Source organism: Psilocybe cubensis, chromosome 1 (assembly GCF_017499595.1).
Source record: "Psilocybe cubensis strain MGC-MH-2018 chromosome 1, whole genome shotgun sequence".
Classification (NCBI taxonomy): Eukaryota; Fungi; Basidiomycota; class Agaricomycetes; order Agaricales; family Agrocybaceae; genus Psilocybe; species Psilocybe cubensis.
This window is the reverse complement of record NC_062999.1, coordinates 2727423-2743681: the sequence shown is the minus strand read 5'-3', so window position 1 is coordinate 2743681 and position 16259 is coordinate 2727423. Positions and strand designations below refer to the sequence as shown.

Below are 16259 nucleotides of genomic sequence, written 5' to 3'. Positions count from 1 at the left end.
ACAAAGACGGTATAAATGTACCATTTCTAAGGTGATCAGTTAGAGGAAACATATACCGTGGAGTCGATGCAACACTTACCAGCTTTCTTCGACGGCACTTATAGGATACCCGAACAGTCAGAGGTCTATGGTGGCATTGCGATAGCGTTCAATTATCCTACCTGATGACAAGCCTGTTCAATCAACAAAGTTATTGTTTCGCTCCCCGTATGCGATATGTAGCACAACAAAACTAACCTGATTTCTCTTCAGCACATTTGGGTGCGGACTCGTGACTAAGGCAGACGATGCCCGAGCCGCATTGGTGGACGGTTGAGGCACTCGCGGCATTCTGGAAGTGTGGACTTGTCTGAGTTCAAGATGAACGCGATGGATGTGCACAATTAGAGCTTCTGGCAGAGGTGACAGGCAGAAGGTGGGATCATTCTGTCAGCTTGACCCTTTGCAACTCAAAGTGAGCGCCTGCGGTGAGAGAAGACAACCGGGGCCCTTCACGTGCTCTATGTGCTCCTAGCTCCATCATTCTCGTATTTACCCTGGATGGATATAGGTACATGCTCAAGTAAATAACCATATAAATCAAATGCATAATTCCAAGCAAGCTAAAATCACAATAACACACAATCATAGAAACCAGCAATGTGTGAAACAATAAGAAAAAATGTCAACGAAAGCAAGGCAGAAAATTCCATGAAAACTATGATATAGAGAAATCTCCCGTGTTGGTAAATGTTGTAGTGATGTTGGCGAGTCCGATATTTGGTATGTTATGAGTAATAGCAAGAGAAATGGCGTTCCAGGTTTGAGTAATGGTGGTGTTGCTCAAGGACTTATCACGGACGATAAGTGGTGATGTTGCATTTTGGGTCCAAACAACAGACCCACTAACGGTATTAATAGTCCAGTTTCTCAGAGCAGATGCATCATCAGACCCGAAAAAGAAAGAGCCGGAGGGGTTTGTGAAAGGTGCCACGGTTGAAGTGAGGTCAGAAGGAGGAACCTGACCAAATATAGCAACTTCTAGCGCTGGGATTGATTGCAGCGACTGATATAATGAAGATGAGATATCAGGTGGTGCAGGGGGTTTTGTCGCAGTATCGAGGATAAACCTCACGAGAGCGTTGGTTATGGTGATATCTGGAATAGACGAAAGATATTGGAGAATGACATGGTCTGCCAAGCTAATGGTTCCAAATTGACGCGGGTCCAATTGAGCAGGCGTAAACGGAGCAGTATTACTAGACGAACCGCTGAGCAGAGTGCTCAAAAGTTCTCCTTTGTAAATAACCGCCCTCGAGGTAGCATCTCGCGTAAGCACCGCTGCCTCTCGGACAACTCCTGATCGCGTATCCAGAAATGGCAACCTTAGACGCAGGACGTCAAGGACTCCATATATAGGACGATCAGGATAGCATGCCGAATCAAATTGAGAGGCGCTTGACGCTGCTTGCAAGCCGAAAACAGAGGTTTCGACGGAGTTAATCTGCTGGAGGGCAGAACTACTTAGTCCAGGGTAGCAGGACAAGGGAGGTGGGAACAGTGATGAAGGTGACGAAGAATAGAGATTCCGTATTGAAGGTGCTGAAGCATTAAAAGGCAGCAGAATTGGTGCAACACTAAAAGCACTTTTGAAGGTAGGAAGATCGGAAGCCCTTTGGAGCAGAACGCTAGTCCAATATTTCTTCAAAGCAGTTTGTTGTTGAATAGATGATGCTGTGTAATAGGTATCAATAATTGAATCCATATCCAACCACAAATAAACGTACCTTGAGCGATAGAGTACATCCGATCCAAGGCAGCCTGGGCGGTTGAGCTGACCCTTGATATTTGAGCCTTAGAAGCTTGACTAAGGGCAGCAAACGATCCAGATGGTTGAGTAACAGTTTGTGCAGCAAAATCATAATTATAACCAGATAAAGTTGCTGAAAACGCGCCTCCAGAATTGGCTGTCGGACCATCGCTGCTGGAGATATCATTCCACGGACGTGATTGAACAAACTGTGTCATTTTCTGCGCTGAATCCATATCCTGAGTCTGTACGGCATTCCACATCATAGCAGCTCGGGCCCATTGCGTACGATTCGGAAACATGACCTGGTCGAGACCTTTGCCAACGTCAACCAAAATAGCCTGAGAAGCACAATTGTTAGTTGTCGGACTGCCCTGCATCATCCAGATATTAGAATAAACAGAGGATGCGGTGAAGTTGGCCTGAAGCTGTTGATTGACGATAGGTATCAAATCTATAAGTGCTTGAGCTAGCCCATTGCATCCACTTGTCGAGGTGCAAACGCAAGTGGCATCTGTGTTGGATTAGTAAAAACTAAACTAACATGGAAATATGCATACGTACCCAACGTACACCCAGTACCAACAAAATTACCCGTACAACTAGGTTGAGATGATTTCTTTTTCCCTATTGAGATACCGACACCTGTGCCAATTGCAGCAAGGATAGCGATCAGGACAACAGAAATAATGAAATACATCCGCTTCTTCTTGGTTGAGGCAAATGCAAGGGCACTAGTACGCCGGCGGCCAACTGTAGGCGATGGGTCTACGTGAATGGAAGTCGTTTGAACGCTACCGCCTTGGAACCCAAGTCTTCTGGCCTCGGCTTCATATTGATCATACCGCATAGCGGCAGGATTAGGTAGACTCTGATAGACACTATTATGGGAGCTGTCATACGGACGGTGCCCGTTGTCCAACATTTCACGAAGAATATCTGCGCGATTGACGAGGTCTGGAAGGGGGGCAGTCTCTTCTTCTTTTCTTTGAGCATTTTGGGCAGCAAGAGTCATGTTGGGTATGAGAGGGACAGGCGGTAGTGGTTTAACTCTTCTCCAAGGGAGGATGTGTCGCAAAGAAATACCGGATATCTTTGACATAAATGACGGCGCCATGCTTTTCAGTGAATGTACGGAATCTCGAGCAAGAGGATCCTTAGAGGTGTCATCTCTAGCAGATCGTCGTTGTGCCTCCGTTAGGACTGGCCAATCATGCGCCTTCGCGTACTCCAGAATCTGTTCGTCGCCTTCATAAGCCGTGGATAGCTTGTTTTGATATCCCTTCTCAACGCTTCCCATACTTCCTGCCGATAATTGACTTGATGCCGATTTACTGTAGGGTGGCGCGGGACCATACATACCTCCAGAGGTATTTCCGTTGACAACCTTTCCGATAGACGGATAGCCTTGGATTGAATGAAGGGTGTCCGAGCCATCAGACTGCCGGTTTGACGACTTTGTTGAGGCCTTGGACGGTCGAGGAAAAGAACTAGGAGGAGGTGATCGGCTGTCCAAGAGTCTTTGATTTGGCCCCGGTTTGCCAGACACATAACGGCTATTGCTACTTTCTGGCCGGTTCACGATAGGAGGATATGTCATTTCTGAGATCCCACTGAACGCATCACTGGAGTAAGAGGATCGCTTATTCTTTCTCAGTTCCTTGTTCTCCTGCAAGAGAGAAGTGATGAATGATGTAGGCAACAGTCGGTCTTCTGCGGCGTCAAGGCCAATGCTAGATGCACCGTCATTCCAGTCCACTGCGGACGCACTGGACGAGGCCGGTTGTGAAGCAAGGGATACGGGATGTGATGATGACGCAGTTATAGGATCTAATGAAGGACTAGGGTCGGTTGAAGGAATGACGGGGACTCGCGGAGGTGGTGGGGGTGGAGGGGCTCTGCGCAAAGGAGATATGGGAGAAAGGGAGGGGGAGCCAAATGCTATTCTGCTGGGTGAAGCAGCTTCAAAATTTGTGCGCAAGGGAGTTGATGGAATGGAGGAAGGGGGCTCTGGGAACCTGGATAGACCAAGACTAATGGTGCTCTCTGCAATACCAGAGGCATTGGTGTCTAGTGACGCACCAGAGACATGCCGAGGGCCCTGTGGGTATCGATTCTTTCTGTTGATGGACATATTGGGGAGACTAGGCAGAGGCTGGAGTATGCTTGTTGGCAGGGATGGTCCACGACGGACAATCTACATACCCTGTCCGACCTCGAAGGCCAGCGCACCGACGAGAACAATGGTCGGCAGCGGTGGGCAGCAGGTCGACGATAGCCAAGATAGAAAGGAAAGAAAGGAAGGGCAAGGGCAACAAGTACCGCTGGTAGGACCTGACAGTGAGAAATGAATTGTAAATATGCACCAGTGATTTCTGAACATATCCATCACTGTTCCTGATGGCTCAGATGACTACCTTTCTCACACACCCTCATTAGAGACGAATCCACGCGATACACTCGCAGAACAGCTCATTGGTGGTTGTAGAAAGAGGCGGGATCGAAATATCATAAAAAACATTGTCCTTCTACATGATAGTAGGTGTGAAGGTGTAGGCCGTCACAATAATGACTGTAGCCGTGACATCGCCTTCAGATACAAAAGCCATTCTTTAGGAAATAACACTTCGTTGTACTTTCTAATTCAATGATAAAGGCGGAATGACCAAGTAAACGTAGAGCAATGGATTTCTGGTATCCAGGTAAATGGAATGTGGATCCAAAATCGAAGAAAACATGAGTACAAAGTCGTAAAAGGCTGAGCAGAAACATAAATGGCGTGATATGATAAACGGAAAGAAAATCCAAATTCGACAGGGTAATAAGAAGGATACCAATGATAGCTTTACGCAATGATGCACGACCTCTTGCTACTTTTCTTGACCTGGGGAGGCGGGTTCACTGAAGAACGCAGCGCATCAGACATTGCGCTATTCTGAATAGGGGCCATCATTACTCACAAACAGCGCGAATAGCCTCGTCAAATACGGTCTTCAATCCTTTCTGAGTGAGTGCCGAACATTCGAGATACTTCACAGCCTTGATGTCCTTGCACATCGCAACTCCTTGAGAATATTGTATAGGAGCCATGCGACTAAGCATGAACAATGAACACTATGGCCATTTGTTGGAGCACGGACGGCTGCTTACCGGTCTCGCAGCTTCTCAATAGTAGCCGGATCTTCGCGCAAATCAAGTTTTGTGCCAACAAGAACGATGGAAGTTGAGGGTGCGTGATGGGAGATCTCGGGATACCACTGAAAGCGGGTCGGTCGCGACGTATGTTTGAGTTGGCAGAAAACATACCTTTGTCCTCACGTTCTCGTAGCTCGGGGGGCTCACAAGAGAGAAGCAGATCAGGAAGACGTCTGTCTGGGGGTATGATAGAGGTCGGAGACGGTCGTAATCTTCCTGTCCGGCAGTATCCCACAAGCCGAGCGAGATCGTCTTGCCATCGACCATTACATTCGCCGAATAGTTGTCAAAAACTGAGGAAAAGGGTATAATTTGAGAACATTCTTCCCAAGTGATCGCAGAGGCGGGAGACTAACCAGTTGGTATATACTCTCCCTAAGACGGTGACAGTCAACACCAGCGGTATGCCGGGGGAGTAGGAAATAAACGTACGGGAAAGGCGTTGGTGGTATAGGAAATAAGAAGACATGTCTGGGTGATTAGACGTAAATGAGAAAAGGGACGGCCAACTCGCAGTCTCGTTGTGCGTACCTTCCCAACTGCACCATCTCCTACGACAACACCTGAGAAATTACTGATCAGCCATGTTCCAGGGCACATGAAGAAGGTCAAACATTTAATGGCTTGCATGTTGCTATGGTACGTGAACTCGTAAAGTTATGGTTTGGGGATATACAAGGTGGAAGTCGTAATGTCGAGAGAATGATACAAAAAAGAGAAAATGGATCCAAGGAGAAGTAAGTTGCTGGTGACAAGAAATGATGTTGAAACGGTTATGATCACTGTTTGGCGTGGGCATGTGGAATCATCACAGTCTGGGCGTTTGCCACAACAGCCGCATACAGATAAGGCCCGATTGCATATATCATATCATTTTTTAAACATCTTCTTCTTCAATTTGGAAACCCTACAAGTTACATAGATAACCAACAAGAAAACATAAATAACTGAGCAAGATAGCTACGGAAACCAAAACCAGTCCGAGTACATTGTGTAAGGTAATAATGTCGACTTACATTCCATGAACGCTTTCCCTCATCCTGGTGCAAATAGTATGGACAGCAGGGGGAATTGTAGATATACAGAAATCAGAAAAAAAAAATCAAGTCAGGAAACGCGTCGCCGCGTATTGTATCAAAAGAAAGTTTGAAAGAAGAAAAAAAAAAAAGTAATGGATATCAAAACAAACGATGGATAAAATGACATACAATATGTGGAAATTGACATAGCAATATAAGATAGCAGAAGTAGACAGCGATTGCGTGGCGAAAGCCTAGGTGGTGTTGGAGGTTTCTTGAGACATCCTTCTTTTCTTAAGAGGGGGTGATGCATTGGTCGAAGTTTCGACGTTAGCGTTCATGGCGGATCTTTTTCCTTTAGGTGGTTCTTCGAGATCAGAAGAAAGGGAACTGAAATCTGTATCGAGTTCATCATCCTTGTTGAACCCAAATGGTTCCAAAAGTCCAAAACTCAATCTGTCGAGAGGAGGTAATGGGCCGCTGCGAAGTATAGGACTATGGTTTCCGTAGATAGTTGGCCACGAATCATAGACAGAAAAAATGTCTTCAGTCACAGATTTTGAGAGCGACGAGCCCGAGGTCGAGGTCAAAGAACTATCGGCGAACCAAGAATCAGAATACTCTGAAGAGTGGCGTTTATGAGGGGTTGCCATGGGTCTTTTGAACGGCGAGGACACTGGAAGGCATTCTTTGGTCGCATGAGATAAAGTCGTGACAGACGACAAGGGAGAAGACATTTGGTTTTTCACAAACTGGGGTCGTTTGACGATTTTGGCGAATGACGCAGTCGATCGAGCCGGGGTCTCAAAACCAAAGGACTGGGATAATACTTTTGATGGACTCGATATCGGAGAAGAATTTAAGGCCAACATGGTCGAAGGACTGCTGGTAGTGAAGCCCTTGATAGGGCTAGCCAGTGGTAAGGCAACCATAGTGAGGGAAATGTCGCGAGTAGCATGTAATGGATGACTTGGACTGGGAAATCGCCATGGCTGTTCTGAGGGAAGGCGAGGAGGAGAATGACGAAATGAGGGCGTCTGGAGGGGATTATATGGTGATTCTGGTATCCTTGTCGGAATGAAAGTAGGAGAGTTGGGCACAAGCGCGTCAGAGCTCGGATGAGCAACGTTGAGTGGGTCCGATGAAGTATCAGGGTGAGGTGTCAGTGGAGGACTAACTATTGCGGATGCAGCAGGGGGCTCGGAATCGCTCTCAGACTCGCTCTGGTCCGAAGTTTCTTGCTGTGAGGGTTGAGATGGCAAAGATGCAGGGGGATCTTCTTCTTTATCTTTCTTGGTCTCACGGTCACGTCCGCGTTTATTGGATGCCTGAAGGACAGGTCGGGCATTTGTGCTCCGGAAACGAGACTTGGAGGAGACATTCTCGGGGGCGGTTTGGGGGGCTACAACCATGGTGACAAGACTGTCATGAGACTCATCGCGAGACTTGGAAGCTTGACGGTTCTCCTCTGGTCGAAAGTTAATGAATGAAAGGGACTGAAAAGAAAGGAATACGTACTGCCAGAACCTCGACCTCTTGGACGGTCGACGTTGCCATCCCTGCGATTGGCCATCGCAATCTTGTGCTTTTCGAAAACATGGCGGCGCCACATACTCTTCGCATTGACACCTGCATAGGTGCGCCTGCAGAAAGTGCATCGAAGGCGGGGCTCCTCGCCCTCTGGCCAGCCCTCTGAACCACGATCCCTGAGATCCTTTTTCTTAGCTGGACACCAGCCACGAGGGGGCTCTAAATGGGGCGGATAAGGGATCTGATTGGGGGTTGGGGCACTAGCTGCAGTGATGAAATCGCGGGGGTCGAGAAACCACTCGCTGTTCTCGGCGAGAGTATTGAAGGTCAAACCATCTGGACACTTGTCTGACCCCGGAAAAGTGGTGAAAGGAGGATGAATAAAAAGAACACCTGGGTCAGAGGGCAAAGGGTCCATGCCAAGCGGGGGCACTGCGAGAGAGTCGCTGCGAAGATGTGAGCGGGGAGGAGGCCTTGAGGAGGAGGCGGCGGCGGAGGGAGCATAGGGGGCAGGATGGAAAGAGGCAGCGGCGGAGGGGAAAAAAGCGAGGGGAGGGGATGTCGAGTCCATGGCGAGCAGCCAAGGAGCACCGCCAGCGCTGGCCTTTTACATACCCACACTGTTGATGTGCCTCATGTCTGTCGGAGTTTACACGAACGCGTTGGTCACGTGGACGCGTCTCTTCATTACTACTACAACAACAATGATATGTACCCCGCAATCATCCCCATCCCTCCCAGCGGCGTTATGGGGCCCAGTGCCCTCAGTCTGTCCTCGCCATTCAAGTCAGCTGCGTCCATCGCCTACAAATTATGCTTACTTGTCTCCTCCAAGCACCAGCGCCCAGATACTTGCAGAAAATATAAGGCCGCCACATCCAATCGCAGGCCCTGCAAAGCGGTGTCCCGAAAACCGCGGGTGCAGCGATACAGCCAGCAGTCCAAGGCCGTTGTAGATCTGTCTCCGCGTTATTTCCTCCGTGCACAACAGACAGACAACAATGCACCTACAGCGTAGCTAGACGCCGTTTCCCACGCGTGGATATTGGCTGGCGTTATTCCTTCCCTGTTTCGAAGGCCGTGGCCTTGTTCCGTTCAAGCATCGCTCACTTGGATACAGAACACTCACTTCCAAACGCCCCCGTTATCATCCCCGTGGCAACTATAAACATAGCCAGTTAGGCCAGTTAGACAAGGAGAAAGACCACTGCTGACTGACCAAATGCAGCTCCAATTTTCCACAAAGTCTGTTATTCATGAGCATCGAATTTTCAAGGCAAGCGAATAATTTACCGTCATAGTTTCTGCTGTATGTAGTAGTAGATACTTGCACTACGCGCAAGAATTCATTTTTGATGGTCACAAATGTAGAAAAAATTTGATTAGGAATATTGATTAAACGACGGGCGAAAAAGTGTTCAAAAATTAATTGTTAAAATTCAAATGTGACAATGAATTTACACGATCAATGAAAACGACCAAATATTTATACTTTTCGATCCGAACTAAGTCAATATTTAGTATTAAATTGCTTGGTTAGGACAATTAGAAATCCACGACCACCGAATATATTATGTGTTGCAATTGTTTCTCGCTTGTGAAGAAGACAATTAAACATTCAATATAAATTGACTCTTTTGTGATATCTACAAAAACACTCGTAAATTTTATAGTTATGAACTTCATAAAATAATAAACAAGTACCTGTCTTGTACTGCGCCTGTACTTAACCCGTACTGGTCCCAAACTGGTCCAATAGTTGTCTGCTCTTGAGCCTTTTGCCGACTGATCCCACGTGATCTCGGGCTATCGATCCCCGCCATCCGTCGGCTGGATCATTAGCCTACCTTGATTTGTGCAGTAATCTACACCAGGTTTTTGAAAAAAAAAAAAACATAATTAAATTGTGTGGACTAAATAACGTAGACTACGGGCAAGTGAAGTAGCGAAGACTACTGCAAGAGGTGAGAGGGCGGCTGCAGCGAACAAAGGAAAGAGCGCGGCGAGGAGCGGACGACAACAGAGAGCAGAGGCAGCGGCACGAGGGGTGGGTGGCGGTGTAGAGATGGGAGGGGCGGGTGGGGTGTCGAGACGAGAGGGGTGGCGGCGGCAGAGACGATACGATACGGGAGGGGCGGGTGGCGACGAGAGGTCGGTGGCGGCATCGCTGCTGGTCAACGAGAGGGCGGCGGCGGCGTCAAGACGATGAAGGTCGGTGGTGGTAAAGTCGAGACCAGCAGCTTTCTGGTCGTCAAGACGAGGGCGGAACAGTAGCGGCGGGTGTCCTTGCGTGTGCGTGTGTCCGTGCGGATGCGAGTACGAGTGGTTAGCGCTTAGCTACAACGACTGTAGAGTCAGTAAACGAAGCCAAGAACAATATTGGATATGTGCACTCACCTTCCGGGTCCCCCACAACACGGGCCTCCCCTTGACTTCCCCACCTTCGCCAATGTAGTCCAAGGTAAGTTAGGTAGCTTAGGTTGGTCTAAGTGGTTGATCATGAAGAAGTCGAATTGGGTGGACGCGCGTCAGACCGGATTATCCAAACTTCCATTTGTGGTACTAGTAATGACTCTGTTGGTCGCGTTCAGTCGCGCTGTTCTGTGTGGCTAAATTGGGCGTTCCATCAATAGTTAATCAGACATCTGCACGCGTCGAAGTAATAAAAGCAGAAAATGGGATCAAATTCGAAATAAACCTTTCTTTCTTCGCTTTTATCGCCTGCGTTTTGCTCCCTATCAATCGCTACCACTCAATTCGCATTCCGAGCCACGTATCAGGCAAATGAGTTTTCCAACAAAGGACGCTGGTAAGTGTATTTTCGGATTGTATTTGGTCTACTACTTGCTGATGTTTGACTTGTAGAACACAGGCCTGTTAGTGCCGTCGTCGTCGAGGAGGAGAGAGGGGATTTCAGTGAGTACAGTGATTTTCCTTGGATCAAATTGTGTCGAGCGCTTGCGGTTCGATACATTTTAGGCTCTCTTGGATATGCTGGAGACCAGGGCGATGTCGGTAGGAAGGGTAGTTCGGATGATCCCACTTCAGGTGCGTATTGCTCTACTTTTTGGTATTGTGTGTTTATGGTCAAACTCCCGGTGTCCAGAACGTGGATATCTCGCACACCGCGAGTCGTATCTTCGCAACGTGGCCCTCTTAACCCTGGCCCAACGCCTCTATTTCGCAAACGACGCCGTTATCTACCCCACCGGTGCATCCTCGGGTGAAGACATTCAGCTTCGAATCGACGATGTCGAAGGCCGTCGTCGCGCCTTCCAGCGCGTTGCCACCGAGGCGGCTGCGCTCGCGAGGACCGGGGGGGTGAAAGGGGTTATGAAGTTGAACGATGAAATAGCCGTGAACGTCATTAGGGATCTCGAAATCGTGCTTGAGTAGTTGTTTTCTGCGTTAGTTTAGACTTGTGGAACTTGGAGAATCAAACTGTTCATTACTTGACCAAATTGTGTGGGGTGAATTTTAGTGCATATCTAAATTCATGTTGTGCAAACTTAATACAATGTAGCCTATACTACTTGCTAAATATGATGCATTGTATGTTTTGTGAAGTTTTTATTTCCTAAGTTGATCATCAAAAAGGTGAGATTTTCAGAGTGATTGTGTTATCCTTAAACTGGCAAACAGGGAAAGCCGAGTGATTGCCTTGGACTACTTGCCCAAAATGGTAACTCAAGAGTACGGTTTATGGAAAGCAAGAGCGTTACGCTCCCAAACAGTGGCCGGATCACGCGCGGATCACACGCGGCATGTTCAACCACATGGTATTGAACATCAAAAATACTTAGCAACATCAGGACCATACAACCCTGGTGTGGAGCTTGGTCGTATAGGAATCAGTGCATTCTCAAGGTGATAAATTCATGATCCACTGGATAATTGGAATGCTAAAACGCACGGGTGAGTGAAGCTCACCTCTCTACGCTAGTCTATCTACTGTGTAAATTAGTCGTCGGTGTTTGTATATCTAGTGGATGGGCAAAGGTTGACAATTACTATTGGAGACGAGTTGACTTGTCGACGCTCTGGTATTCAGATGTTCTACCTCATACCAGCAGCATCGAGGTATGTTCATGAGAATAAAAGACACCTAACGGAACCCGAATTAAATTATAGTTATGGCAACACCCAAACTGTTGTATTATTCCAGGTGAAGGCAAATGTGCCCGAACTTGGAAGTTCCTTGGGAGAAAACGTGTTTACAGAGGCATGGCCATCGAACAGTACGATCTTCGACCCTCTTATCCCCCGAACAATAGGTGTTTGCAAAGACTAATACCAAACCCACCAGTCTGTAAGCGAATAACAAGCCGGGATCAGAAGTAGGTGACTTGCCTTATTGGGGTTATCTGTTCATGGTTGAAAAGTTAACGTTACTACTACACCTTCTTGGACTCGTCCACCTTTTGCTTTTGTATTCCATATACCCCCTGGCCTCAGGTATAGGATGCTTCCGCTCTCTAAAGATGCTCATGAATTACGATATCCAGTGTACCTTCAACGGCGCACAGACGAACTCAATAACGACTGGACCACGACTGGGGTAGTCGCTTCTAGCCCAAGCCTACCTACTTCCACGCCGACTTCGCTTTCTATACCTCCTGCGATACACAAGAATACACCACCTATCCCCACTGATCCTCAGGATATATCCATTTCTACTCTTGACGTGACACCCACACCATCTGACGCTACCAGAGCATCGTCTGCCGATGGATCTCTGGTGTTCACAACAATCTTCCCTATATCCACCATTACACAAGAGTCCACTACGTTTACATCCTTTTCCGAATCTTTGGTAACCCGGAGTGCAAGTATATCCTCAAGTTCAACTACATTATCCTCAACGACTTCAATGGTTTCCGCCGCGTTCAGCACCTCTTCTCCAATATTGTCAAGGTCTGGTGAACTTTGCCCAGGCGATGGCTTGGACTCTACCGCTGCGGGGATTTTATCTGTAGTCATTGTTCCGAGTGCAATTGGTTTCATACTATGGGTATGATTTTTTACATCATTCTAGAACCCGAGGTTATTGATTGTTCAATAGCTCACATTTGCGATTCTGCGACCCCGTTTCCGACAAGTATACGGCCTACGAGAATGGTTTGTACAGCAGGAGTAAGTTCAAACCTGAGTGATTGCTTTTCGTAGTTTGAGCCCATCTGTAGGTATATGTTTATTGTTGTGGAGAGCCGATTGTCATGTATGTTCAACGAAGGAATGAAAGAAATAAAATATTGGAGTAATTTGTAAAGAGGACGGAGTAAAGAAAAGTCAAAAGGGAGAATTAAATTATAAATGTTCTCCGAAGAAGAAGTAGAGGGGCATCGGAGGGATGATGAAGTTGCTTTGTCGTTTCAAGTTTGGATCACAGGTTAAGGTCTGAGATCTGAGTCGTCATCTTCGGAGTCAGCCTACCTTGATTTCCCTCCCCCGCCTCTGTACAGTAACACGGTCTACACCAGGTTTTTGAAAAAAAAAAAAAATCAACATAATTAAATTGTATGGACTGAATAACATAGACTACGGGCTAGTGAAGATTACTGCAAGAGGTGAGAGGCCCGCTGCAGCGAACAAAGGAAAGAGAGCAGCAGACTTCGGCGCTGACAATCGAGCAAAATAAATGTAGCGACATACATAACAGAGGAGTAGACCAGCCAAGCGTATGCTCGAGGCTTTCCGTGTCCGGAGTACCCAGCCGAAATATACGGGACAGATCCTGGCTTTTCATACAATCCGCATTCAACATGACTGTCTGCGTCTTCTTCATCGAGTCTATCGAGGGAGGGCAGCAGATGTATGGCATAGCCGTTAGTGGCATGTACGACATACTCATAGTCTATATTTCCCCGGGGTGTGTGCAAGTTCCAACGACGGAGAGGCTCTTCCGAAGGCGATTGCGATGATTTTCGATCGTCGTGATGGACGTGACGGGGGTCTTGGTATGCAGCGCGACTGGCACTCTGGACCTGCCGGTGGATGAAGAAGTTTGGACATCTTTGAAGAGATGGGTGACAAGTTTGCATGGCCAGAGATTCTGCCCTGGTTGATGAACGGTCGACTATTCAAGTTTAGGGTCCACATGGTACTTCTGCGCGCAGGTTGAATCAGATCGAAATGTGACAAGTAAAAGTGGGCTGACCTTGCTCAGCTCCTCGTTGTCTATTCACTCAACCCAGCGCTCTTGACCCTCTCTCTCAGTCATCCCGAAAAGCCTGCTCTCCTGTTTTGTCTTTCAACAACGTCAAATTTCCACCCTCGACCAAATCAACTTCATGTGCCAATCCATTCTGTTTGATGAAGCTGACTAACGCGTCGGACGTATGCGCTTCTATCGCGAAGGATTTCAACGTTTCTGTTGTGTTGTAGCAGCCTTCCAGAGCTGATAAACCGTGGAATGTGTCCACCGTCTTGTCCTATAATTTGTCATTTGAGCGCATCCAATATGGAATCTCAAGAATCTTGTCGGTAGCACCGGAGCCTTAAAATGCTCAATTCAAGAGGCGACACTGACAGCAGAAATAGAACATACTCACAGAATTGAGGTGCTTCAAGGGTAACCACACTCCTCTGGTGTGCATAGTCCTTGTGAGATTATCCTCTACGGGTAATGGGACTCGACTATCACAGGTGGCTTGGTGCACGTCGTTTGGGCCAAACACACCTGAGAGTCATGGATAGTAGGTTAACACTCAAACAAGTTTATATACTAGCATACAGCATCCCTACGACTCATTATTAGGGTGTTCGAAGGGAGGAGGTGCGTTCTCACTCTTCGTCGTCGGTGTCCATTACCGCGTCTGTCTGCGAGTCCATCAAGAAAGTAATCGAACACATTGCGCATTGTGCTGTCGAGCCTTCTTCTGAGAACCAAGGGAGGAGCGTACCGTGGTCTAGGTTATGAACGCAAGAGTGGGAGAATGCGGGTGTGAGAGTGATGTGGGAGAGGTTGGAGATAATGCATTTGCACCAAGTATTCTAAGGTCAATGGTTGGGTTTCAGGCGGTGTACGGGGTCGAAAGAGATGAGTGGGACATGCAGCCGAAAGAAAAAAAAGTCTGACGAACGTTATCTGCCCGGTGTCATTGCAGTGAAACGCACCGTGAGCTTCTCGACGTCCTACCTATTTCGTGTCGGACCATCGAAGGGAATGAACGTGAGGCATAAATAGTGACAGCATACTCCGCTCACTCTCATCCTCGCAGTACTGGCCGTCGTCAACGAGGCACAGACGACGTGTGTAGGGACCACTCCTGCGTGGTAAACTCTGCGGCGAGCATCGATAGTCATAGAGGTCGCGGAAAGGGGAGGAAAAGTAGGGTTTGTGATTGTGGCTTGCAGAGCGTAAGTGTCGGTCAGGGGACATGTCCTGCTGTGTGCGTGTCAGTGTACAGGGTTGAAAGATGATTTCGAGAGCCTCTGTGGCTCCTGGTGAGTAGGACTTTCCGTGTGAGGAAATATGGGGAGAATGTGACGATGCCGATAGGGGATGCTCATTCTGGGAAGACGCAAAAGCAGCCAATGGAGAGTGACAATGACTAGGGAGGCGAAGCTGAAACGCTGAAGCGCTGAAGCTTAGATTGAAGCTTGAAGGTTTTGAGCGGAGATTGAACTGTCCAACACGTACTGACTACATACACTTAGCTCGTCGACAAGTGCTTCTTTGACCGCTGACCGCCCTTAATGGCCTCTTCACTATCAGTTTATTTACCGTTCTTGGTCCTGTACCCGCACGTGTGAGGTCTTTCGAAAGCGAATTGCATGCTGACGTTCCGGACTTTGGTGGGTTGAGTGATTTACGCAATTTGTGTCTATGTTGAAGAACATGTGTTTGGCTGTTGAGATCTTTAGCATGGTGCCCATTGAGAGCAGCATCTTGTCCATGCCCAAATGTCTGGAGATAGTGATTAACACTCCCCCCCCCCCCCAAGGATGTTCTTACTCTAGGTGCTGTATGTCAACGATGGCGCCGATTGCTTGGGACTCTCCTCACCCGTGGAATAATCCTCGGTTCGAAATGGAACCGCGCTCCATCGACCCATCAAACTCGCTACGCGGGTCCCCGGCACAGTTTATGCGCTTTGGTCATGCACCCTAAATTGCATGGTACATTGCCATCCACGCGCCGCAGCCGAACGACGTGCTCAAGAAAATGCATAAACACCCCGCATCCTTGTGTTGGCTTTTGCGCTATTCTGCGTCAGACGGGGCCCCATCACTGGCCAGATCTGTCTCCAAAGTATGGTTTGCACAGAGTGGTTAAATGTCCTTCGGCTTCATCTGCTCTGTGTGCTGCAGAACGCCCGACTATTGATTTCCGTAATGGCTCACAAAGGTACCTAGCCCACCGGGTTCCCATGAACGAGTTCATACCCCTACCTTGTCGGACTGCTGTGATGAGACCATTGGGCTCACACTCGTCATTACACTTGGACCGCTGCATCTGTCGGTTGGCAATGCACTCGTCCTCACTGTGGTTTGACGCGCCCTGACTGAGGTGATATCCAAGGATACAACACTTGTCCTCACAATTCTGTGCATCTACATAGTAACATTCGTACTCATCCGCATATCGGTATCACACGTTAATCCCCCAGGATGTCAGATGCGGCCTGAGCCTCTTCAGCACATTGGAAGAGCTTCGATCATAAATTTGACACTTCACTCCCAATCTGTCAACTTATGATAGGAACTGTGTAATTATGTGGTAC

General features: G+C 47.9%; 6 protein-coding genes across 6 annotated transcripts; 1 reads left to right on the top strand and 5 right to left on the bottom strand.

Annotated features, from left to right (window-relative positions):
* Nucleotides 1–697: 697 nt before the first annotated feature.
* On the bottom strand, nucleotides 698–3923 carry JR316_0000903 (uncharacterized protein; the record flags this gene model as incomplete). The annotated part of the gene is made up of 3 exons (XM_047886717.1): nucleotides 698–1713; nucleotides 1767–2303; nucleotides 2384–3923. 3 exons carry the CDS (start codon nucleotides 3921–3923, stop codon nucleotides 698–700), a joined length of 3093 nt encoding a protein of 1030 aa, XP_047754463.1.
* A 711-nt stretch (nucleotides 3924–4634) lies between these two features.
* Nucleotides 4635–5614, bottom strand: JR316_0000902 (Rho GTPase protein rac1; the record flags this gene model as incomplete). Its single annotated transcript, XM_047886716.1, has 8 exons — nucleotides 4635–4690; nucleotides 4750–4883; nucleotides 4940–5046; nucleotides 5096–5277; nucleotides 5341–5359; nucleotides 5417–5455; nucleotides 5516–5547; nucleotides 5599–5614. 8 exons carry the CDS (start codon nucleotides 5612–5614, stop codon nucleotides 4635–4637), a joined length of 585 nt encoding a protein of 194 aa, XP_047754462.1.
* A 643-nt stretch (nucleotides 5615–6257) lies between these two features.
* Nucleotides 6258–8104, bottom strand: JR316_0000901 (uncharacterized protein; the record flags this gene model as incomplete). The annotated part of the gene is made up of 2 exons (XM_047886715.1): nucleotides 6258–7471; nucleotides 7522–8104. The coding sequence occupies 2 exons, from the start codon at nucleotides 8102–8104 to the stop codon at nucleotides 6258–6260; spliced, it is 1797 nt and encodes a 598-aa protein (XP_047754461.1).
* A 1328-nt stretch (nucleotides 8105–9432) lies between these two features.
* On the bottom strand, nucleotides 9433–10034 carry JR316_0000900 (uncharacterized protein; the record flags this gene model as incomplete). Its single annotated transcript, XM_047886714.1, has 2 exons — nucleotides 9433–9870; nucleotides 9975–10034. 2 exons carry the CDS (start codon nucleotides 10032–10034, stop codon nucleotides 9433–9435), a joined length of 498 nt encoding a protein of 165 aa, XP_047754460.1.
* A 283-nt stretch (nucleotides 10035–10317) lies between these two features.
* On the top strand, nucleotides 10318–10929 carry JR316_0000899 (uncharacterized protein; the record flags this gene model as incomplete). The annotated part of the gene is made up of 3 exons (XM_047886713.1): nucleotides 10318–10342; nucleotides 10399–10581; nucleotides 10640–10929. The coding sequence occupies 3 exons, from the start codon at nucleotides 10318–10320 to the stop codon at nucleotides 10927–10929; spliced, it is 498 nt and encodes a 165-aa protein (XP_047754459.1).
* Nucleotides 10930–12189: 1260 nt separating this feature from the next.
* JR316_0000898 (uncharacterized protein) lies at nucleotides 12190–13318 on the bottom strand (the record flags this gene model as incomplete). The annotated part of the gene is made up of 4 exons (XM_047886712.1): nucleotides 12190–12538; nucleotides 12601–12710; nucleotides 12967–13004; nucleotides 13186–13318. 4 exons carry the CDS (start codon nucleotides 13316–13318, stop codon nucleotides 12190–12192), a joined length of 630 nt encoding a protein of 209 aa, XP_047754458.1.
* Between the last annotated feature and the right edge of the window lie 2941 nt (nucleotides 13319–16259).